This window comes from Chelonia mydas, chromosome 20, assembly GCF_015237465.2.
Source record: "Chelonia mydas isolate rCheMyd1 chromosome 20, rCheMyd1.pri.v2, whole genome shotgun sequence".
NCBI lineage: Eukaryota > Metazoa > Chordata > Testudines > Cheloniidae > Chelonia > Chelonia mydas.
The window spans coordinates 8,336,393-8,361,319 of record NC_051260.2 but is presented as its reverse complement, the minus strand read 5'-3'; the positions used below and the strand labels follow the sequence as shown (position 1 = coordinate 8,361,319).

General features: G+C 51.1%; 1 protein-coding gene across 3 annotated transcripts in view; it reads left to right on the top strand.

The window, feature by feature from the left end:
* PPP1R1A (protein phosphatase 1 regulatory inhibitor subunit 1A) overlaps positions 1-24,927 on the top strand; it is a 67,007-nt gene that overhangs the window by 22,017 nt on the left and 20,063 nt on the right. For all 3 annotated transcript variants that reach the window (XM_037884232.2, XM_043532551.1, XM_037884231.2), the window contains exon 2: positions 12,107-12,167. In XM_037884232.2, the coding sequence (XP_037740160.1) occupies positions 12,107-12,167 (61 nt within the window). The remainder of the gene's footprint in view (positions 1-12,106; positions 12,168-24,927) is intronic.

Below are 24,927 nucleotides of genomic sequence, written 5' to 3'. Positions count from 1 at the left end.
GTTAAACAATGGGAACGTGGTGGTGAATAAAACTCCCTTAGCAGTGATGGGAGCAGACTGCACGTGCCTATGGAGGTGAAGCCATGAGCATCAGAACTGGCTGTCCAGCTCCTAGGGCCTGCAGGCCATTACAGCCTGTCCCTTGCCTCCCCATCTGCAGGGAGGGAGGGAGAAGAGATGTGCCCTCTAAGCCAGAGAGCAGGGAGAGCGCAGACGCACTGCTGGCAGCATGAAGACATTTCCATTACCCCTCTCTCTGCCGCCAGTTTAAATCCATGTCTCTTTGAAAAGGGAGATTTGGTTAACGACTCCCCAGCTGTGTTCTTCTCCTGCAGGCCAGGCCCTGGGCAGTTGGGCTGGCATCGCTGGGATGCCCTGCATACCATATACGGGTCATGCTCTCCCCACAGAGCAGCCCCAGAGAATTCAATGAATTACACCAGTGTGAATAAGGCCAGAGGCTGGCCCTGAGTCTCCCTCACACCACCCCTTCTCAGCAGAACAGGAGTCCAGCCCCGCTTGACCCCCCACCCTCCCACCCATGACTTTCTCCTGAGGGGAGCCGCCGGCCCCAGGTGCCCAATGCAAGCTGAGCTGGTGCGGTGTCTGGCTGCGCAGACCCAGAGCAGGTGCTGTCACTACCTTTTGTTCTGGGTTTTGTTCCTGTTTTCTCAGTGCCTCTGATCAAACGTGCTCCGATGGTGTCTGATGCCATGGCAGGTGCAGCACGGGGAGTGCTAGGATCTGTCAGTGCTGTCAAGCCATCACCCCTCAACCCCACTTCCTCTAGCCAGCAGACAGGCTGGACCAAATCCCTTCCCTGGTGAAACTGTAGCCTTGGAACAGGGGGGACCAGGTGTGAACTCGGGTCTCTGTGCAGACTGCTCATGTTGCAACACACTCAGGTCCCATGGTGAACCTCGGCACCCATGACATGTAACGTTGCTCCAGGCCAACCCTGCGTGCAACCACACTCTCTGCACCAGGGCAGGTTTACGGCCAGATCCTCAGCAGGTGCTAGTCGGCATCGCTTCTTTGGAGTCCCGTTGCGGAGCTGGCCCTTGCAGCCTGTTTCTCCTGCCATCTGCCCAAGCAGAGCAAAGCCAAGTGCATGGGGCCGGGCACAGCCGGGCAGAACTTGCCCCTCACAGCTCTCCTGGGGACAGAAGGGAAAGACGCGGAGGGTGGTGGAGGGTCCCGCAGCACACTCTGCCTGCACCTGCCTCACCCAGGTCCCGTGTCGCAGGCCGGGGCAGGGCAGATCCTGGCTAGCTGACAGAGCAGGCACTGCGCAGTGAGTCTTTGGGGGCTGGGCTGATGCTGGAAGCAGGGCACAGCTGGGGGCTGCAGAGAGAGTTGAGGCGCTGCTGGGGACGTGCTGGTCCAGGAAATGAGAGGTGAGCTGTAAAACACATCGCTGCTTACTGCCCTGCCTAGTGCCCAGCCATGTCCTTCCCCAGCCCTACACACCATGCCCTGGTGTAGGGTCAGACCGAGAGGGTACCCACCCTGCAAGGGGCTGCAGTCTGCGGATGGAGGGAGCAATGTCCTGGAAGGCAGGGTCTCTGATGGTCAGGCAGGCAGGAGTTCCTGTCCTGGTGCATGTCTCCCAGGAGCTATGACAAGTGAGATGGGAGGTAGTTCAGGCCCTGTGGGCCTTGCAGGGCCTGGTCCCGAAGGGGCCAAGTGCCCTCATCTCCCACTGAGGTGCTAGGAGCTGTGGGTGCCATTGCCCGACAGGATCAGGCCCAGAGGCCCTGGCTTCTGAGCAGAGAGTGCCAAGAAGGGGGCTAGTTAGCTGATTGGACAGACACGTGCCCACGGTGAGCTGGACTGAGACCTTCCAACCGTGGCCCTCACACATGGTGATGAGCGCTGGGGTGGGCAGGGGGCATGGCTGGATTCCCCCTCCCAGCCCTCCACCTGCGCTCTCCATTCGCACCATTCCTGTGGGAACAGGTGATAATCGAGTAATTTAATCACCGGGGAAACATCCATTTTTGTATTTTTTTAATCTCTGCTTAAAATTCAGATAGTGGGTTTCTATGGCAACTCGTCTAACAAGGAGAAGAGGCATGAAAGAGCTCCTCCCCTCCCCCAGCCTAGTGGGGAGGCAGGGAGGACTCAGATTATTACTGCATAGGGACCAGAGGTGTTTCCCTCCCCACCCTCTCACTGAACTCCAGCCACCAATCCAGGTCTCATGAGCATCTCCTCAGGGCACTGAAGAGTAAATGATTCTACTGGGAATCAGCATTTGGAGAGATTCAGGATTACGAGTGAGCAAGCGCAGGCCCAGAAAGCCGGGTGCTTAGCAGTTGCAAAGAGGAGTTGGCACGTGAGGAGGAGAGAAAAGAGGGGTGAGTCCTTCAAGTGATGACCTGGGGCTTGGGAGATCTGCTCTGGCCCTGGGGCCCTGCGTGGCACGTGGCAGGCGGCTTAGAGTCAGATTTGTGAGGGTATCTAAGGCCCTTAAAGATGCAGGGAGGTGCCTTGCGGGGAGCTAGTCACATAGCTGCATCTTTAGGGGCCTAGATAAAAATCCAGCCCTTAAGGTCTGTATGCCTCAGTTCCCCCTCTGTGCTAATGGCCTGGCCCTGCCTCCCAGGGGGTGTGAGGAGACGTGGTGAGGAGGGTAAGATGGTGAGGTGCTGAGATACTCGGGTGATGGGGACCAATGACGTACCCCCTGACAGCGCCTTACGAACGAAGGCAATTCTGCCCCTTACGGGTTTGCAGCTGCTCTCTACAGTTAGTGAGCACAAAATAGGTTCCTCTCATCTCTCTCTGCTCAGCAAATTGTTCGGGTCTAATGTTTCCTCCCTCTTTCCCTCCCCATCGCTCGCCCTCACAGCCCGCCCTTCCCAGTGGGAGGGGCTGCTGCTAGAGGACTGTTTCAGGGAGGATGCTGATATTTGCGTAGAGGCCCAGCCCAGTGCAGCGTGTACAAGTCTGGCGTTTGATCAGAGGCACTGAGAAAACAGGAACAAAACCCAGAACAAAAGGCAGTGACAGCACCTGCTCTGGGTCTGCGCAGCCAGACACCGCACCAGCTCAGCTTGCATTGGGCACCTGGGGCCGGCGGCTCCCCCCAGCAGAAAGTCATGGGGTGGGAGGGTGGGGGGGGGTAGGTAGGTAGATAAGCCCGAGGGTAGGGATAGGGTCCAGAGTGACCTAGACAAATTGGAGGATTGTGCCAAAAGAAATCTGATGAGGTTCAACAAGGACAAGTGCAGAGTCCTGCACTTAGGACAGAAGAATCCCATGCACTGCTAAAGGTGGGAACTGACTGGCTAAGGGGCAGTTCTGTAGAAAAGGACCTGGGGATTACAGGGGACGAGAAGCTGGATATGAGTCAGCAGTGTGCCCTTGTTGACAAGAAGGCTAACGGCATATTGGGCTGCATTCATAGGAGCACTGCCAGCAGATCAAGGGAAGTAATTATTCCCCTCTATTCGGCACTGGTGAGGTCACATCTGGAGTATTGCGTCCAGTTTTGGTCTCTCCACTACAGAAAAGATGTGGACAAATTGGAGAGAGTCCAGCAGAGGGCAACAAAAATTAGTAGGGGGCTGGGGCACATGGCTTACGAGGAGAGGCTGAGGGAATTGGGTTTATTTAGTCTGCAGAAGAGAAGTGGGGGCGGGGATTTGGTAGCAGCCTTCAACTACCTGAAGGGGGGTTCCAAAGTGGATGGAGCTCGGCTGTTCTCAGTGGTGGCAGATGACAGAACAAGAAGCAATGGTCTCAAGTTGCAGTGGGGGAGGTCTAGGTTGGATATTAAGAAACACTCTTTCACTAGGAGGGTGGTGAAGCACTGGAATGGGTTACCTAGGGAGGTGGTGGAATCTCCATCCTTAGAGGTTTTTAAGGTCAGGCTTGACAAAGCCCTGGCTGGGATGATTTAGTTGGGATTGGTCCTGCTTTGAGCAGGCAGTTGAACTAGATGACTGCCTGAGGACTCTTCCAACCCTAATAGTCTATTATTCTATGACACCTGGCCTGGGGTGTGACTTGCTGGGCCTCCTTTGAGTGGGGGCGAGATTCTGCACCCCACCATGTCCCTTTACTGCTGCCAGGAGGGGAAAGGCCCTGTATGCAGCTGCGGGAGAATGGCCCTGGTGCAGGGACTGAATTGACAATCACAGGCCCCACCACTGGCCCCAGGGCGGGGGGTGCTGGAGCAGGCTGGGGCCAGAGGAAGCAGGCCAGCTGTGAGAGGGACCAGGGCTGTAGGGGACACTGCTATGGCAATTCTGGGTGGTGCTGCTGCCCACAGGCAACTCGGCCTGGGCTTCCGCAGAGCTGCCCATGTTACAGCAGGGGCTGTCACAGAGCTGCAGGCCGTGAAAGAGGAGAGAGAAAGGTCCCCTCTCCATTGGCAGCACAAGCTCAGCTCATCCTGGCTGTGACTGGCCACCAAAGCCCCATGGTGCTGTGTATGCACCCTGATTGGTGGACCAAAACTTTTTAAACAGGGCACAAGCTGCATCTTTGGGGCAAAGAGCAAATGCTTGGTATTGGTGGGTAAAACACACTGTCCCCCTGGGCAGCAGCACCAAGAACAGCCATCCCCCCAATGTCCATGCGAACCAAGGCTCCTTTACAAGGTTGTCTGCAGGGGGTGAACCCAGCCAGATGGAAAGCAAAGACACACAGCTGAGATCAGGGCCCCATATCACTACGGCTGAATGGGCACTTCCTGCCCCAGGGAGCTCACACTCTTAACTAGGCAAGACAGACTAACGTTATATAATTGCCCCATGTTACACATGAGGAGCTGAGGCCCAGAGACACTAAGGCCTGGATCCACAAAGGTTTTTAGGCTCCTAAGTTCCATTGAAAGAAGCCCGAAATCAGGGAAAGTTAGGAAACTGAATACTTTACACTATGAAATTAGGTCGAATGTATAGAAGTCGATTTTTTAGGAAGCAATTTTATACAGTGTCCCCACTAAGCGCATTAAGTCGGCGGAGTGCGTCCACAGTGCTGTGGCTAGCGTCGACTTTCGGAGCGTTGCACTGTGGGTAGCTATCCCACAGTTCCCGCAGTCTCTGCCGCCCTTTGAAATACTGGGTTGAGATTCCAGTGCCTGATGGGGCAAAAACATTGTCGCGGGTGGTTTTGGGTACATGTCATTAGTCGCCCCTCCCTCCGTGAAAGCAACGGCAGACAATCGTTTTGCGCCTGTTTTCCGTGCGGACACCATACTGCTTTCAGCAGATGGTGCAGCAGGACTGCTAACCGTCGTCATCAAACCACCGCTCCCACTGCAACTCTGCTCTCCTGCTCTTGCCCTGATAGCAAATTTCTCCATGTTGACTGTCATGGGCTCCCGCTTCCGCTGCAACTTTGCTCTCCCGCTCTCATGAATCCACCTCGCAGGTCCTCTCGTCGTTCTCTATAAATATCTATTCTCGTGGCATCTGTCGTCAGCCACCGCTTCCACTCACCTCTGCACTCCTATTCTCCTGCAGACGCCATACCATGGCAAGCATGGAGCCCGCTCAGATCACCGCGGCAGTTATGAGCATTGTAAACACCTCGCGCATTATCCTGCAGTATGTTCAGAACCAGAACCTGCAAAAGCAGGCGAGGAGGCGACAGCAGCACGGTGAGGAGAGTGATAAGGACATGGACACAGACTTCTCTCTAAGTATGGGCAATTTGGCCATCCTGGTGGCAATGGGGCAGGCTCATGCCACGGAACGCCGATTCTGGGCCCGGGAAACAAGCACAGACTGGTGGGACTGCATAGTGTTGCAGGTATGGGATGATTCCCAGTGGTTGTGAAACTTTCGCATGCGTAAGGGCACTTTCCTGGAACTTTGTGACTTGCTTTCCCCTGCCCTGAAGCGCAAGAATACCAAGATGAGAGCAGCCCCCACAGTTCACAAGCGAGTGGTGATAGCCCTGTGGAAGCTTGCAACACCAGACAGCTACCGGTCAGTGGGGAATCAATTTGGAGTGGGCAAATCTACTGTGGGGGTTGCTGTGATCCAAGTAGCCAAAGTGATCACTGAGCTGCTGCTATCAAGGGTAGTGACTCCGGGAAATGTGCAGGTCATAGTGGATGGCTTTGCTGCAATGGGATTCCCTAACTGTGGTGGGGTGATAGATGGAACGCATATCCCTATCTTGGCACCAGAGCACCAAGGCAGCGAGTACATAAACCTGAAGGGGTACTTTTCAATGGTGCTGCAAGCACTTGTGGATCACAAGGGACGTTTCACCAACATCAACGTTGGATGGCTGGGAAAGGTACACTGACGCCTTGCATCTTCAGGAAACTCTGGTATGTTGCAAAAGCTGCAGGCAAGGGACTTTACTTTCCCTGACCAGAAAATAACCGCTGGGGATGTTGAAATGCCTATAGTTATCCTTGGGGACCCAACCTGCCCCTTAACGCCATGGCTCATGAAGCCGTACACAGGCAGCCTGGACAGTAGTCAGGAGCTGTTCAAGTACCGGCTGAGCAAGTGCAGAATGGTGGTAGAATGTGCATTTGGATGTTTAAAAGCGTGCTGGCCCAGTTTACTGACTTGCTTGGACCTCAGCGAAACCAATATTCCCATCGTTATTACTGCTTGCTGTGCACTCCACAATATCTGTGAGACTAAGGGGGAGACGTTTATGGCGGGGTGGGAGGTTAAGGCAAATTGCCTGGCTGCTGGTTACATGCAGCCAGACACCAGGGCGGTTAGAAGAGCACAGCAGGGCGTGCTGCGCATCAGAGAAGCTTTCAAAACCAATTTCATGACTGGCCAGGCTACAGTGTGACAGTTCTGTTTGTTTCTTCTTGATGAAAATCCCCGCCCTTTGGTTCACTTTACTTCCCTGTAAGCCAATTGCCCTCCCCACTTCGATCACCACCTGCCGAGGCAATAAAGTCACTGTTGTTTCAAATTCATGCATTCTTTATTAATTCATCACACAAATAGGGGGATAACTGCCAAGGTAGCCCGGGAGGGGTGCGGGAGGAGGGAAGCACCGGGTGGGGTCGTGGAGGAGGGAAGGAGGGAAGGACAAGGCCACACTGCACTTCAAAACTTATTGAATGTCAGCCTTCTGTTGCTCGGGCAGTCCTCTGGGGTGGAGTGGTTGGGAGCCCAGAGGGCGCCTCCGCCCCCCGCATTCTTGGGCGTCTGGGTGAGAAGGCTATGGAACTTGGGGAGGAGAGTGGTTGGTTACACAGGGGCTGCAGCGGCGGTCTGTGCTCCTGCTGCCCTTCCTGCATCTCAACCATACGCCGGAGCATATCAGTTTGATCCTCCAGTAGCCTCAACATTGCTTTCTGCCTCCTCTCATCACGCTGACGCCACCTCTCCTCTCACTCGTCCCTCCTCTCCTCTCGCGTGTCCCTCCTCTCCTCTCATTCATTTTGTGCTTTCCTGGACTCTGACATTGCTTACCTCCACGCGTTCTGCTGAGCTCTTTCAGTGCGGGAGGACTGCAGGAGCTCAGAGAACATTTCATCGCGAGTGCATTTTTTCCACCTTATCTGCGCTAGCCTCTGGGACGGAGATGTTAGGGGGGGCGTTGAAACATTTGGTGCTGCGGGAGGAAAAAAAGGGAGAGTAGTATTTAAAAAGACACATTTTAGAGAACAATGGGTAGACTCTTTCACAGTGAACCAAGCTATTAACATTACATAGCACATGTGCTTTTGGTACAAGGTTCCCCCCATCCCCCGACCCAATTCTGTGGGATGGTCGCTTCACCCCTCCCCCCACCGCATGGCTAACAGCGGGAATGATTTCTTTTCAGCCACAGGCAAACAGCCCAGCAGGAACAGCTGCCTCTGAACGTCCCCTTAATAAAATTCCCCTATTTCAACCAGGTGACCATGAATGATATCACTCTCCTGAGGATAACACAGAGAGATAAAGAACGGATGTTGCTTGAATGCCAGCAAACACCGGGATCATACGCTGCCATGCTTTGTTATGCAATGATTCCAGACTATGTGCTACTGGCCTGGGGTGGTAAAGTGTCCTACCATGGAGAATGGAATAAGGCTGCCCTCCCCAGAAACCTTTTGCAAAGGCTTTGGGAGTACCTCCAGGAGAGCTTCATTGAGATGTCCCTGGAGGATTTCCACTCCATCCCCAGACACGTTAACAGACTTTTCCAGTAGCTGTACTGGCCATGAATGTATCCCAAGTCTTCAGGGCAAATTAATCATTAAACACGCTTGCTTTTAAACCATGTATTATATTTACAAAGGTACACTCACCAGAGGTGCCTTCTCCACCTTCAAGGTCTGGGAGCCCGCCTTGGGAGGGTATTGGCTCCAGGGTGATAAACAGTTCCTGGCTGTCGGGGAGAACGGTTTCATCCTCCTCATCATCATCTTCCTCGTCCCCAAAATCCTCATCCCTGTTGCATGAGACTACTCCCTTGCAGGTGTCAAAGTCAGATGCAAGACTCACTGAATTTGTCAGACCACTCTGTTTATTAGCAAAGCGCTTTGCCAATGCACCCACATATATGTGAGCCCCCTGGAAAAGCTCAAGCTAACTTATTTATACAGATAAGCCAAAGCCAATTTAACATAGGAGACAAAAGGAAGCAGAAACTGACAAATATACATACATATCTTATTTGCATACTAACGTTTACCAATCTCCTAGCTCAGTAGGAGCGCTAAGTTAATTAGTTTGAGGACCCATTGTCTCACACTCCTTAATGTTTCTCTTCCTGACAACTATATTTCAACAAACCTTTCAAGCAGCATTTCTTTAATGAATTATAATTTCAATATAATTCATTCTACTTTCACACAGGAGTCCACGTACAGGGGTGGGGTAGTGGTAGGGGCACCATCTAGAATGGCATGCAGCTCATCACAGAAAAGCTGCATGTCTGGGAGTCTGACCCAGAGCGGCCGTTTTCCTCTTTGGTGTTTTGGTAGCTTTGCCTGAGCTCCTTAATTTTCATGTGGCACTGCTGTGGGTCCCTGTTATGGCCTCTGTCCTTCATGCCCTTGGAGATTTTTTCAAATATTTTGGCATTTTGTCTTTTGGAACGGAGTTCTGCCAGCACGGATTCATCTCCCCATACAGTGATCAGATCCCGTACCTCCCGTTCGGTCCATGCTGGAGCTCTTTTGCGATTCTGGGACTGCATGGTCACCTGTGCTGATGACCTCGCCATGCTGGCCAAACAGGAAATGAAAATCAAAAGTTCCTGGTGCTTTTCCTGTGTACCTGGCTAGTGCATCTGAGTTGAAAGTGCTGTCCAGAGTGCTCACAATGGAGCACTCTGGGATAGCTCCCGGAGGCCAATACTGTTGAATTGCGTCCACACTACCCCAAATTCGACCCGGCGATGTCGATTTCAGCGCTAATCCCCTCGTCGGGGAGGAGTACAGAAATCAATTTTAAGAGCCCGTAAATCAACAAAAATGGCTTCGTCATGGAGACGGGTGCAGGGTTAAATCGATCTAACGCTGCTAAATTTGACCTAAACTCGTAATGTAGACCAAGGCTAAGGGATTTCCCCAGGGTCACACAAAGCACCTGTGGCAGAGCCAGGAATTGCACCCAGAATTTCTGAGTCTCAATACAACACCTTAAGTACAAGGCTATAATTCTATCCTGGTCAGCTGCCTCCCCCAGCTGTCATGGGACCCCGCCCTCTGGCTAGTCAGGCTTCACTCTTGATGCATCTCCATCCAGCCACCTGTCACCCAAACTAAACAAATGTAAATGATCGAACAGCGGAGGTGGGCTCCACTCTCTGTACTGAGCAATGGGCAGTGCACAGCTTTGGTGTGATCACTTTGTTAAATGTGCCCTGGTGGTTAATGGCTGTACCGTGCTTTGAACACAGCAAGCGCTCGGATTAAATGATTAATTAATTACCCTTGTTGAAGTGCTCTGGCGATGAAGAGCACTATTAATAAGAGGCAGCCTCGTTGGAGGAGGAAGAGTGGAGCTAAACAGGACCACAAAACAGCCCAGTCATTGCCAAGTGTTTATCAGCACTGGGTATAATTAGCCCACGCATCTTATTATAGTCAATATTTTCCATGTTTGCCAGGAACTGTTTAAGGCATTGATTTTAAAGGACATCTGCATCCTGCTGAGCTTGCTGGAAGCTGCCGAGGCTCCAAGCCACCCAGCCATGGAGAAACTTATGGCACTATAGAGAGGCGTCAGGGAGCAGCTCCTTTGCTGGAGCTCTGCTGATTTACACCCCTGCCTCCAGCTACATCCTCTCAAGACTCATTCCTGTTTGCACTCCCATCACACCCAAGTGCTGGGTACTGTCCAAACACATCACCTGCCCCAAGAGCTCACAACCTAGCAGGCATGCCAGAGGAGGGGAGAAGGGAGGGATTATGTGATTAACTCAAGGTCACACCAGGATGCTGTGGCAGAGCTGGGAATTGAGCCCTCATTACCACAGTCCCAATAACGTGCCTACAAGTCCAGCCTTCCTCCTATCCAGTGTTGCCTCCTGAGCCAGATTTTTGAAAGACCTCAGCTCCCATTTAGACGCCAAGAGAAGTGGGCCAGATGTTCAAAAGAGTAACACATAGATCCTAAACTCTAGAAAGTAGAAATCCCTAGCTCATGTCTAGCGCTTTTCATCAGTAGATTGCAAAGCGCTTTACAGGGAGGTCAGGATCATTATCCCTGTTTTACAGATGGGGACACTGAGGCACAGAGCAAGGAAGTTGACTTTCCCAAGGTCACCGAGCAGGCCAGGTGCAGCACTATCCACTGGGCACCACTACCTCATTATTTCAGTAATCCAATGGATCTGCAAGCTCGCTGCCCCGGGCTGATGCAATGATTGTATCAGTTATAAACAATGTATGGCTCCCTTGTCACTTTTTGCAGCTTTTTCGTAAAGAGACGTTATCCTTCATTGTCTGTGCCCTGGTCTACACTACAAGCGTATGTTGGTATCACTGTGTCAGTCAGGACGCTTGAGTGACACGGTTACACTGTCCTAGCTCCTGGTGCAGACAGTGCAGTCAACAGAAGGGCTTCTCCTGTCAACATAGCAACCCGCCTCTCACGGAGGTGGAGTACCTACACTGATGGGAGAAGCTCTCCCGTGGGTGTAGGTAGTTTCTTCAGTAAGTCCTGCAGCTCTGTAAGCACAGACAAAGCCCGTGTTACATATGGGAATAGCGGAGCTGGTTGGGCAATCATTTCCCCCCGTGAAAAGTTTAGCCATTCTGCTGCAATTTTCCTTTGAAAAACAGTTTTGTTTCTGGTGAAAAACTGGAAAAAAATTGGATTTAAACCAAAATATCTCAGCTTTTGGGGTTTTGTATTTTTGACAAAAACCCATTTTCAATGGAAATGGAAATTATTTTTTGAAAATTTCCATTTGGTCCAAAAGCCATTTTCCATCCAAAAATATTAATGGAAATTTTTGGACAGCTCCAGTCAATATTGCTGCATGTTGCCATGTTAGATACACTAACGGAGGAGCGAGACTGGGCTTGTGGTTCAAGACAGGAGACCTGGATTCTATACTCATGTTTGCCATCAATTTTATGTGTGACCATGGGCCTCTCTCATGCCTCAGTTTTCCCATCTATAAAGTGGTGACAACATTCTTTCTCTACCTGCCCAGGGAAGGAGTCGTTTATATTTGTACGGTGCTTTGGGATCCTCAGCTGGGAGGTGATACAGAACCAGAATCCCAGCGCGAACTCCCACCTCCTTGCAACTTTATGGGTATATGAAATCCTCCCCCAGATGCAGATTTGGGGGTTTGAGCCATCTCTAATTAATGCTGTGCTAAATATCAGCCCACCTGCAGCTGCTGTACAAGAGACACATGGCTAGGGTGCAGTAAGTACCTACAGACAGGCAGCACCAGGCCAAACTCTGCTCTCAGCAATGTGCTGCCCACCCCGCCCTCGCCTTGGATATAGGGGGAGGGTGGGATCAGGCCTGCTGTGCACAGCAGTGCCTCTGATGGATGAGGCAACGCAGTGGCCAGTTGCAAGCAGCTTGCTGCACCCGGGCAGTGGCAGGCTGACACCGCGTGTTGGCTCAGTCTCTGGGGTGCTGCCGTATTGTATTGCTTTGTCTCCTCTGATGTGTAGAGATTATTTTTGTCCCCTCTCTCTGTCTAGATCCGGAGGCGCCGGCCAACTCCCGCCACCCTGGTTCTGAGCAGCGACCAGTCATCCCCAGGTGAGACCTGTAGCCAGCAGATGATTTGCAGGAATCAGTCTCTCTTCCGGAGACCCGGGGAAAACGGTTTCCTTTCTCAGGCCTGGCCCTGGGTCTGGGTGGAACTTGCAGAGTCCAGGCCCTTATGCCAGGGGCCTCTCCAGGCACACCAACCCCACTCCCTCCCCTACCGGCTCCAAAACCTGCTCCCCGTTAACGAGGGGCCCAGCCCCTGGCCAGCCAGTGGGCCTGGGCAAAGGATCATGGTTAAGGGCCTGACGTCCAGAAGAGCAGTCCTGGGTTCTGGCCGTGCGCCAGTGGTGAATTTGTAGGCACCACCGCTCTCGTACTGCCGCGCAGCGCATACCCCCAGACTCAGGGGGAGGGGAGACTTGCTCCCTCATCGGGGTGGGATCTCCCCCTCACTTTCCCTCCTGGCTGCTTCCCCACCCCCACCAGCGCCACCTTGCTCCGGTCCAGGCTGCGCTTCCTGCTCTGCTCCCAGGGCTGGAGCAGTCACAGAGTCCCAGGGAGCTCAGCCCCCTGCCTCACCCCGTCCATCTTCCGTCTCCCTTGGAAACAGCTGCCTCTGGCATCGGAGAGGCCTGGCCTGCGCTGTCCCATCCCAGGAGTCCTTTGGCAGCTTCTCCCTGCACCAGGCAGCAGCTGCCTGGCTGAACTACGTGTCCCTGGGATCTGTTTGTCTGTCTCTCTGTCTGTCTAGGGAGATGTCAAGGCGGCCGAATTCCCTCTGCTTGCAAGGGTTGCATCTGACCTGCAACGTGATGTGTAGACTCTGACAGCAGCCATGGGGCTCCCAGCCTCTGGGTTGGGGGGCAGGGATGTGGCTGGCTACTGTGCTACCCTCCCCCTCCTTGAATCTTTCCAGCTTCCCTCGTCGCCTTCTCCCTCTCCCTCCTTCTCTCTCCAGCTCTCTCCCTCGCTCTTCTGTTCTGTTTTTCACTGTGCCTCCCTCCCAGCCGCACGCCCGGCCCATGCAGGCTGCGCCCAGGGCCTGTCAGGCGGGGGGTTGGGGGGTGTTTCCTCTGGGCATGGGGTGATTGTGTGCACCAGACACGGGGAGCGAGTTAGCAGAGAGGTTGGCATGAGCCATGCGAGTGGGTAAAAAGCAGCAGGACTCGGACAGCACTGCAGAGACCAACGACAGCAATTTCCAATGTGGACCCCACAGTCTGGTCCTGAATCCCATACTGAGGCTTGAAATACATGGCCTGATTGTTCTTACTTCCGACTTCCCAGTTCTTGTTGACTCGAGGAGGAGGAGGGTGATCAGCATCTTTGATATCAGGCCACTGATTTGGAAGGGGCTTGTGTTAAGGCGTTTTGTGACCTGCATGTGGTCAGACAATTGTGGTGGCTGTATGGAGGGATAGCTCAGTGGTTTGAGCATTGGCCTGCTAAACCCAGGGTTGTGAGCTCAATCCTTGAGGGGGCCATTTAGGGATCTGGGGAAAAAATTGGGGCTTGGTCCTGCTTTGAGCAGAGGGTTGGAGTAGATGATCTCCTGAGGTCCTTTCCAACCCTGATATTCTAAGTTTACAGCTCATGAGCCTGTCTGCAAAATCATGTATTTTATTTTGTTTTGTTTTGATCCAGGGACTTCCCCCCCACACACCTCCCCCCATGGTTACGGTGCTGTCAACTCTACCACAGTCATCGCGAGTAAGGCAGGTTTGGCCCCTCCTGCTGGAGCTCTCGTTAGAGGCCCCAGCTGAGAACAGGGCCCGGTCACACAGGGCACTGTACAGACAGGTGTGGGACAGTCCCTGCCCCCAGCAGTTCACTGTCTCACATGCAGCACGGTGGTATGTGTAGTGTAGAAGTTGGAATGGAGATTCGACAAACTCATTTCATGTCAGCAGGGCCGGATTAACTTTTTGTGGGCCCGGTGCCAAACATATTTGTGGGGAATGATTGTAAAAGGGGCCGGGGGCAAAAGCACAGTGGGGTGGGAGCTAGGGTTGGTTCCCGGAGCAAGGGAGGGGCCATGGGTAAACTGCAAGCGCAGCAGGGCTGGGGACGGGGTAAACAGGATCCCCCTCCCACCCCTGCCCACATAAAGCGGGTACCTACCTGGTTCTAGCTCAGTCTCTTCGTCTCTCTCTGCACGGAGCTGCCCCCTCCCGCAGCAGCAGGACAGGCTCTCTTCCAGCCCTCTGGGGTGGGTGTTGGGAGTGGGGGGAGCGGAGGCTAATGTGGTTACTCCTATAACCGGACTTTTAGTTTCCACTCAGCACTGCTAACCGGACACTCAGGTCCCGTTTTCTACTGGAGTTTCCAGTCTAAAACTGGATACCTGGCAACAGGGCCGCCAGAAAACCCTGAGCGGAGGGGAAGGGGCAAACAATCATTTTTAAGCAGTGGGGGGGGGAAGCAAGTGGTGGGTGGGCTAGGGAGTGGAGAGGAGCTAGCGGGCAGGGCCATGTCTGCTGCACTGCTACCCAGGTAGGTTGGAGACTGGGGGGATCAGTCGACACAGTATCCCCAGCCCAGGTGACGTGACAGCCAGTGGTGGATTTAGAGTTAGTGGGGCCCCCCCGGCCCTGTGCTCAGCTTCATTTTTGGGGCCCCTCCTTGGGACCCCACCAAGAAAAAGCACATTCTCTCTTATCTCCCCCCGCCCCCGTTTTTCATTCTTTTTTTCTTCATCCTCCTCCTATAAGTAATAGTAAGTAAATGAAAATAAAGTGAGGTACCTTGATTGTTCCTGTAGTCTAACTTATTTTTCCACAGACCACTTAAAAATCGCAGATGGACACTTAATGATCTTTCCAAATATTGTTTGTGCCGTTAGCTAACTATTCTAAAGAGCTTTGGTTAAGAGCGCTTTATACAAAAAAATGTAAAACAATGTTGGGGTGCGGGGTCTGGCCAGGAGCTAGGGTGAGGGAGGGGGCTCAGGGTTGGGGCAGGAGGTTGGGGTGTGGAGCGCTTACCTGGGGAAGCTCCTGTTTGGTGCGAGGGGTGCAAGTGGGAATGGGAGGGGGGTGCAGGAGCTCCCGTTTGGTGCTCAGGGTGGGGTATGTGTGGGGGGTGCAGGAGTCAGGACGGGGGCTGGGGAGGTGTGAGGGGGGTGCAGGAGTCAGGGGAGGGGGCTGGGTGTGTGTACGTGGGGTGCAGAAGTTGGGCAGGGGGTTGGGGAGGTGTGAGGGGGTGCAGGAGTTGGGACTGGGGATGTGGGCTGGGGTCATGGGGGTGCTCACGGCAGGGGCTGGAGGGGGTAGCCCCGATTCCAGCCCCTTCCCCAAGGTCCCCCCCTCCCCCCCCCCCCCAGCAGCCAGCATGCTGAGGCTCTGCTCTTCCCCCTCCCTCCTGCAGGCAAACAGCTGATCGGTGGCCCGGAGAGGGGGAGGGGAGGGAATGCAGCATGCTAGGAGAAGCAGGGGAGGAGCTTGGCTGCTGGCAGAGCCTGCCCTGCTGCAACAGGAGCCAGCAGCATCAAGCTTCTGCCCCCACAGGAGAGAGCGGGGGCAGAGAAGAGCAGGCCAGGCCAGGGCCCCTTTGGACTGTGGGCCCAGCACCATGGCGGTAAATCCAGTACTGCATGTCAGGGCTGCCTAACTGGAGGGGAACAAATTTCAGACAGTGCTTGAGTCCTAAAAAAGGAGCGCCGGAGCCCCCAGGCCCAGCTCCCCCCTCCGGAGGAGAAATGACCAGCACTGTCCTGGAGCAGGGAGCTGGTCAGAAACGCTGTTCTGGAGCCTTTTGGCATGATTGACTTGCTAGTTCTGAGCCCAGCTGCACTGGGATTCAAAGCAGTGACCAACAGGCAAAAGGCTCATTAGTGACACTCCAAGCTGCTTTCTGGAAAGATACATTTATTAAATTCCTGGTGCCCATGGAGTAACCCTGCCCCTGAATTGGTTCTAGCTAGAAAGGGTCGGGCAAGGAGCAAACTCTCAGTGGTTTGCAACAGCTCCCCCAAAGTAACTATATTGCAAAGCTAACCACAATAGAGCATTTCTTCGAAGGCTGGATGCTGCACACTCACTGGGAAAAGAACTTCTAAGACTGTACGTAATAGCACGACCTGGTGACTCCCACTAACAACACAGACCCAGAGCTGGGTGAACTTTTTCAGACAATAGTTCCGGGGTGGCCAAACTTACTGGCCCGCCGAGGCACACACTACAATCTTCAGAAGTTCAAAAGCTGGGGCACGCCTTCTGGAAGCCATGGGTTGGGGCTTCAGCCCTGCTCCTGCTGAAGCCCCTAGCCCTGGTAGATGCATCCTGCAGGGCTGATGCCCCAAGACTCCCCTCCCTTCTGCACAGAAGCCCCAAGACCCCACTCCCTGCTGGGCAGAAACCCCTACCACCCGACCCCGCTGCAAGGCAGAGGTCCCAAGCTCCCCCCTCTCCCAGTCACACTTTGGCCACCCCTGCAATAGTTTATTCAATAAAAAATTCAGTTTTAGGTTGACTGAACCTATTCATGAATTCAGGCGGAATTCAGCAAATAATTTCTGCCATTAAAAAAAAAAAATTTTTAAAGAGAAACTTTTTACACTTTCAAAATGAAACATTTTGACTTTTACTTTCGAAAGGATGATATGTTTGAGAATGTAGCTAGAGTAATTTAAAAAGCAAAACAAAAGAGGAAAAATCACCCAAAACCAAAAGAAACCTGAACATTTTCTGTTTCGGATCAGCGCAAGCCAAACAGAAATTCTGATTTTTTGGTTCAGCCAGTGAATGAAAAAATCCGTTATTCATCCAGCTCTATAGAGATTGCATTGTTACAGTGTTTCCTGGATGCCTGCCATAAATTTTCCGGCTGGTCAATTCCATCAAATTATTTTTGATGGAAAATTGGATTTTTGACTAAATAATAGCAGACCAAAGAGTGTGCTTTCAGAGGGAAACCACATTTTTTGTCAAAAAAACAAACACCTGAAAACAGAAATATTTCAATTCAGAGAGCCTGCTGTAGTGCCTCATGGGAGTTGTGGTTTGTTTCCTCATCTCCCCATTCTCCTCTATGAGCTGGGCTGGACTATGTCTCTCAAGATACACAAGGAATTCATGATGCAACTGCCTCCCCTCACCATCTGGGAGCTGCGGTCTGACCAGAGCCTGGCCTACAGAGGGGAATGGGAGTTTGGAGCACTCAGGCTGCAGATCTCATGAGGCATTTCCAAATTGAAATACTTTGTTTCCCACCAAAAAGTTGAAATTTTCTGCCCCTCAAAAAGCCCATTTTCCAATTATCTCTCCTAGATTTTTCTTTTCAGAACTTGGTGCCACCGTTCCTAGCGCTCACCCCTCCTCACCTCCCTGGGCCTGTCCCTGCTGGATAGCTTCCTGCCTTCTGATACGTGTAAACCATTAGCTGGTCTCCCTTCATGTTAGTTGGTTCAGGTGAGAGTGTTTTCTGTTGTAGGCCAAGCTAGTACGACTCCCTTCGGCTTGCTTTTTGTGCCCAGCTCTAGGGAAGGAGTCACTGCTTGCTAATTCCTATCGCAGAACAGCCAGGGTCGCTCTCACACTCATGCGTTCCATTAAAATGGCAGCTGTTGCTTGGATTTGGGTTGCAATCCCTCCCAGTGCAATGCTCTGCTCTGCGCCTCTAGGGGCCAGGAAAGGCCTCGCCTCTTTCTGGGAGCAGCAGAGCTGGCAGGATTTAGCTGCTGTTCCAACTAAGGCCCCAGCTCCCTCCACTCCACTGACAAATGAGCTGTGACACGCTGCTGAGACCCACAGAGGGCTGCAGTCTTTTAAAAACACTCCTGGGCGATCAAATATGAATGAGTTCGCAATGCTGCAGCCACTCACGCCCTCACTCTCCGAGGGGCTGAGCAGAGCCTCCTGCAGATGGAGGGAAAGCAGCTAGGGACCAGCGGTAGGCAGATTTTCAAATGCCAAGTCCCTCACTCGGGCTGGAGCCATTGATTTGGATCCAGGTTTCAAACATCCCAAAAGCCCGTGGCATTTGGATCTGGGGGTTTGGTTCGGCCCGTTAAAAAATGCCAGAGCCAGCGAGGTTCCTAGAGCTGCACAAATAAAGTCTATGCAAACAAAAATGAATTGAATGCATGGAGCTGAGAGGAGCTGGCAGGTGGACCAAGCTCATTTGTGCTGTAATTGGTCTGTCTTTCCTGCTAACCCCTTTGCAGCCATGATACCCTCTGATGCACACAATGCAGGTATTCTCCCTGCAGCCAGATTGCAGGGAGAAGGCTCCACGCTCTGTCTCTTACCATGAAAGGAGCTGGCAGACACGCTCCATCAGCCAGGGTAAACTCTCCGTCTCGGAGAGATGGAAAGTGACAGCAGGAACGAAATGTTAACGATGGGAGATTTAGCATAGCCAGAGCCACACCAGGCCCTTGCTGCCTTCCGTGATCCAATTCACGGGTTCTGCAGGGCTCAGGCATCCTTGCAGCCTGCCACACAACTGTAGAGAGAGGGAGTGGCATCCACAGGACTCTTGCATTGGGCTGTGTGAGCCACCATTGTGCCAGTCTCTTTCTGTGATGATTGCCTCCTTGTTCTCCAGAATCTCAGTTTTCATTAAAAATATACTAAGGGCCAGATCCTCAGCTGATGCAACCTGAGCACAGCGCCAGTGCAATCAGTTATCAGCGAGTGTAACAAATGCAGTGATATTCACTTGAGTGTGCACAGACTGGAGCAGTGACTGTAAGAGGAGTGAACCGCCCACATTCATCTCAATGGGTGTTGACTCTGAAGCCTACTAATGACATTTAAAAGGAGCAGTACCATCCTATTATGAAGCTATGTGCACTGGGTCTTCTTTTGGTGTGTCAATGGGGGAGCCTGGGGGAGTCAATGGGGGAGCCTGGGACCATCTTAGGTGACAGCTTCTTATTACAGTGATCACTCAAGAACCCTTGTCTGTTGGTTGTGTCTCATCCTAGACTTAGACTGTGACCTGCGTATAGCATTCAAGATTGGGGCCTCTAAGCATGACCACATCTAAATAACAAATAATAATAATACATTAATAAGAAATTATTTTTTCCACTTCACCTGTGCTGCATGATGGGATCATGGAGGCTCATTTTGATGGAGAGTAGGCTCATCCGTTTTATTCGGGTTAGCTGCTGCTGAGGGAATTGTGTTCTCTATAGCGGCTGGCTAAGCCCTGTCTTTACGAGAGAGTTGCATCCATTGTACTTTACCTCATTGTCGTTATCTTGACGGTTATTAGCACAAGCCAGTGCCTTCACACTAAGCAGGCACATGTGTGGCAATTGGCGTGCTCCTGGAGAGACACGGGTTGGTCCCAGAGCTTCCTTCTGAGCAAGATACACACTAGATGGGAGCACTGTAAGATCCTTTAATACTTTGCCAGGTATGACAGAGGTTAACTTAACTAAGGTATGTGTCACACATTGCCACTTAGTGGCTGAACTGTATAATGCAGGTTTCAGAGTAGCAGCCGTGTTAGTCTGTATTCGCAAAAAGAAAAGGAGGACTTGTGGCACCTTAGAGACTAAACAATTTATTTGAGCATAAGCTTTCGTGAGCTACCGCTCACTTCATCGGATGCATAATTAAAGTGGAAAATACAGTGAGGATGTTTTTATACACACAGACCATGAAAAAATGGGTGTTTATCACTTCAAAAGGTTTTCTCCCCCCCCTCCCCACCCCACTCTCCTGCTGGTAATAGCTTATCTAAAGTGACCACTCTCCTTACAATGTGTATGATAATCAAGGTGGGCCATTTCCAGCACAAATCCAGGGTTTAACAAGAACGTCTGAGGAAGGGGGGGGGGGGGGAGTAGGAAAAAACAAGGGGAAATAGGTTACCTTGCATAATGACTTAGCCACTCCCAGTCTCTATTCAAGCCTAAGTTAATTGTATCCAATTTGCAAACGAATTCCAATTCAGCAGTCTCTTGCTGGACTCTGGTTTTGAAGTTTTTCTGTTGTAATATCTCAACTTTCATGTCTGTAATCGTGTGACCAGAGAGATTGAAGTGTTCTCCGACTGGTTTATGAATGTTATAATTCTTGACATCTGATTTATGTCCATCTTTTACGTAGAGACTGTCCAATTTGACCAATGTACATGGCAGAGGGGCATTGCTGGCATATGATGGCATATATCACATTGGTGGATGTGCAGGTGAACGAGCCTCTGATAGTGTGGCTGATGTTATTAGGCCCTGTGATGGTGTCCCCTGAATAGATATGTGGGCACAGTTGGCAACGGGCTTTGTTGCAAGGATAGGTTCCTGGGTTAGTGGTTCTGTTGTGTGGTGTGTGATTGCTGGTGAGTATTTGCTTCAGGTTGGGGGGCTGTCTGTAGGCAAGGACTGGCCTGTCTCCCAAGATTTGTGAGAGTGATGGGTCGTCCTTCAGGATAGGTTGTGCATTCCATTACATCTCCCCCTTTAAGTTCTACATTCGTGCCATTTACAAAGTTTACGCTATCACGCTATCTTTGAAGCTCAGTCTGTTAAGTGCCTCTGAATCATAGTGATTTTCTAATTACATGACCCAAACACATAACAGCTTGCTCATCTGGCTGTCCATTAATTGCAATGATTGGCTATGTTCAGTTTGGAATCCTTGTGTTTTCTTCTTCTGTATCCGCCATCTGTAGGGTTTGCTCTGTTGATCTTGCTGAGGAACAAACTGTATATGTTGATGTTTTCTGTTGAACTCTCCACTGTTGGTCTCAATCACATATGATCTGGGCGATGAATTCTTTTTCTTTACAATAGCTGGACCTATCCATCCTTTTTCTGCAACCGATTTGACACAAACACAGTCACCAGGTTCTAGACCCAGCTGTTTTCTGAGTGACAGCTGTTGTAAAAGTGTTTTTAGGGTCTTTTTGCCTTTTTATCCAATTTGACTACTGTCTTCATGTCTGGCCACTTCCGAGATAGTTTCTGTTCCAAAGTTGGAACAATAGTTCTGAGCTGTCTTCCCATCAGGAGTTGTGATGGACTATATCCAGTAGCCACTACTGGTGTTGATCTGTAACTCATAAGAGCAAGGAACGGATCTTCCTGCTGTAGGATTTTGTTGGCTGCCTATACAGTTTATCTCAGCCTCTCTGTTCAATTATGGCTAATGTGGGTTAAGTCTGTAGCTTCTGTGAAAGATGTGTTAACCCGATCTTTTATAAAAGAGAGAGCTTTTATAAAACATTCAGCATTTTCTCTGATGAAAACATTCTTTCATAAACCACATTTCTCTGAGGTATAAAATATGCATCAAACATAGCTAGAACCATTTCATAGTCATCTTTGTGACTGTCTTCAGTAAAGTCAAAGGATTTGCCTGCTGCCCAATAGCATAAACAAAGAAAATACCTGAATATCTTCAGGTTCACTGTGGAACTTGGTAGCAATGCAAAATCTTGCAAAATATTGTGTTCAGTCTGTCCATTCTGAAGGTTTGTCAAAGCTGAAGTTCTCTGGGGCATTGAAGAGTGGCACTTTGATGAGATCCTGCAACCTTTGTTGCTTTGTTCCTTCTGTTTCCAACTTCTGTTGCTGTTTCCCTTCTGTTTCTGTTCTTAGTTTATTTCTGATGCCATGTCATGCTCCTGTACCAGACACGGTCTGGTCACAGAGCTTCCTTCTGAGCAAGATACACAACCAGATGTGTGCACTATTAGTCTATTCAACGCTCCGGGATGTATGGCTGAGGTTAGGTTAAATAAGTTAGGTTACACACAGCACCGCCTAGTGGCTGAACAGTATAATACCGTTTAGGATTCCGTTACAGTAATGGGGACTTGCTGTTACATCCCAGGCTGCACTCAGTTGTCTTAATCCCAGAATCCCCAGCACTGCTCCAAACAACAATTCATTGTGGGTGATTTCATATGGCCTTCTGGGCAAGTGCCCAAGTAACATGAGAGCAGACAACTAACAAAGTTACCATGGACAATAAAGAGGAAGGGGTGCAGATCAGGATAAGGAAAGAACAAATCCGAGATCTTCTGACCAGTTTGAAGGAATTCAGATCAGCGGGGCCAGATGCTATTCAGCCCAGGGTACTGAAGGAATTAACTGAAGCCACTGGCAATAATATTTACAAACTCATGGATGGCAGGAGAGGTCCTGGATGACTGGAGAAGGGCTAACCTAGGGCCCATCTTTAAAAGGGGCGAAAGGAGGAACCAGGGAACTATAGACCAGTCAGTCTGACACGTTACCTGGGAAGCTACTACAGCAATGTATAAATAAGGTCCTACCAATTTACAGCCATGAAAAACGCATCACGGACCGTGAAATCTGGTCTCCCCTGGTGAAATCTGGTCTTTTGTGTGCTTTTATCCTATACTATACAGATTTCATGGGGGAGACCAGCATTTCTCAAAGTGGGGGGCCTGACTCAAAAGGGAATTGCAGGGGGGTTGCAAGGTTATTTTGGGGGGATTGTGGTATTGCCCCCCTTATGTATGCGCTGCCTTCAGAGCTGGGTGGCTGGAGAGAGCCGGCTGTTGGCCAGGTGCCCAGCTCTGAAGGGAGTGCCCCGGCGCCAGCAGTGCAGAAGTAAGGGTGGCAATACCGTACCATGCCACCTTTACTTCTGCACTGCTGCCTTCAGAGCTGGGCCGCTGGAGAGTGGCGACTGCTCTGCAGGCAGCAGTGCAGAAGGAAGAGTGGCAATACCATCCCATGCCATCCTTCTGCACTGCTTCTGAAGGCTGCTCTGCCTTCAGAGCTGGGCTCCCGACCAGCAGCCATCGCTTTCCAGCTGCCCAGCTCTGAAGGCAGCGCCGTCACCAGCAGCAGCGCAGAAGTTAGGGTGGCAGAACCGCGACCCCCTTCCATTAACCTTGCGACCACCCCACAACTCCTTCTTGGGTCAGGACTCCTGCAATTACAACACTCTGAAATTTCAGGTTTAAATCATGACATTTATGATTTTTCAAATCCTATGACTGTGAAATTGACCAAAATGGACTGTGAGTTTGGTAGGGCCCTATGTATAAAACATTCAATTTGCAAATACCTGGATGATGAAGGGGTAATCTCTAGCAGCCAGCATGGATTTACCCAAAACAAATCATGCCAAACCAGCATGATTTCCTTCTTGACAGAGTAACTCGTTCGATAGATCACACCTGGACTTCAGCAAGGCTTTGGACAAAGCCCCTCATGACATTCTGAGAAGTAAGCTGGAGAAATGCGGGCTCAACAGAACTACCTTGAGTGGATATATAATTAGTTGAACAACCACAAACAAAGAGTAACTATGATGTCAGATTAGAGGGAGGTCTCAAGTGGGGTTCCACAGGATCTGTTCTGGGTCTGGTGTTGTTTAACATCATAGAATCATAGAATATCAGGGTTGGAAGGGACCTCAGGAGGTCATCTAGTCCAACCCCCTGCTCAAAGCAGGACCAATCCCCAATCAAAACATCCCAGCCAAGGCTTTGTCTTTATTAATGACCCGGTTGTAGCTATAGAGAGCATACTGATCAAGTCTGCAGATGACACAAAGTTGCGGGGCAGGGGGGGAGGGGGGGTTCCCTGGGGTTCAACCTGGAACTGGAGTACCACTGTGCCCCCTTAACTCTCCAGCCTGGGCTGTCTCACACAATGCTTTGCTAGTGACAAGCAGCAAACCCCTCCAGGTGTTGTTATCACTCAGCACAACAGTAGGTGTAGCCCCACACCCAGCTAGATTGCATGAAGGCACCCAAAGCCTCTCATCAATCATACAGAGAAAGGCACCAGCCATTTCCCCCCAGCTCCCTGACCTTGCATCCCTAAGCTGTACCGTCTTGCCTGGATCAGAAGCCAGTGTAAATGCAACACTCTGTTTTGTTTCCCAGGCAACCAAGATTGCTACTGGTCGGGTACCCATTGCTGAGTGGGAAAGTGTTTTAAAACCAGGAGATTTTTTTAGTCTGTTGGAGCAGAAATTGTCATGGTGACAGCATCCCAGCTCAGTCCTGGTGGGAGGTGGAGCGACACAGGCAGAGAGCCCATGGAATCTCACACATGTACACCCTTCCCTGCTGTGCTCTCTGTGACCCAGCAGGGAGGGGGGAGTGTTGACCTGGGAACGTGGCAGGACTACAGGACTGGCCTAACAAAGAAAATAACAGAACGCCACTAGCCGTCACCTTCAGCCCCCAACTAAAACCCCTCCAACGCATTATTAAGGATCTTCAACCTATCCTGAAGGATGACCCAACACTCTCACAAATCTTGGGAGACAGGCCAGTCCTTGCCTACAGACAGCCCCCCAACCTGAAGCAAATACTCACCAGCAACCACATACCACACAACAGAACCACTAACCCAGGAACCTATCCTTGCAACAAAGCCCGTTGCCAACTGTGCCCACATATCTATTCAGGGGACACCATCACAGGGCCTAATAACATCATACTATGCTCGTTCACCTGCACATCCACCAATGTGATATATGCCATCATGTGCAAGCAATGCCCCTCTGCCATGTACATTGGTCAAACTGGACAGTCTCTACGTAAAAGAATAAATGGACACAAATCAGATGTCAAGAATTATAACATTCATAAACCAGTCGGAAAACACTTCAATCTCTCTGGTCACGCGATTACAGACATGAAAGTTGCGATATTACAACAGAAAAACTTCAAATCCAGACTCCAGCGAGAAACTGTTGAATTGGAATTCATTTGCAAATTGGATACAATTAACTTAGGCTTGAATAGAGACTGGGAGTGGCTAAGTCATTATGCAAGGTAACCTATTTCCCCTTGTTTTCTCCTACCCCCCCCCCCTTTCTTGTTAAACCCTGGATTTGTGCTGGAAATGGCCCACCTTGAT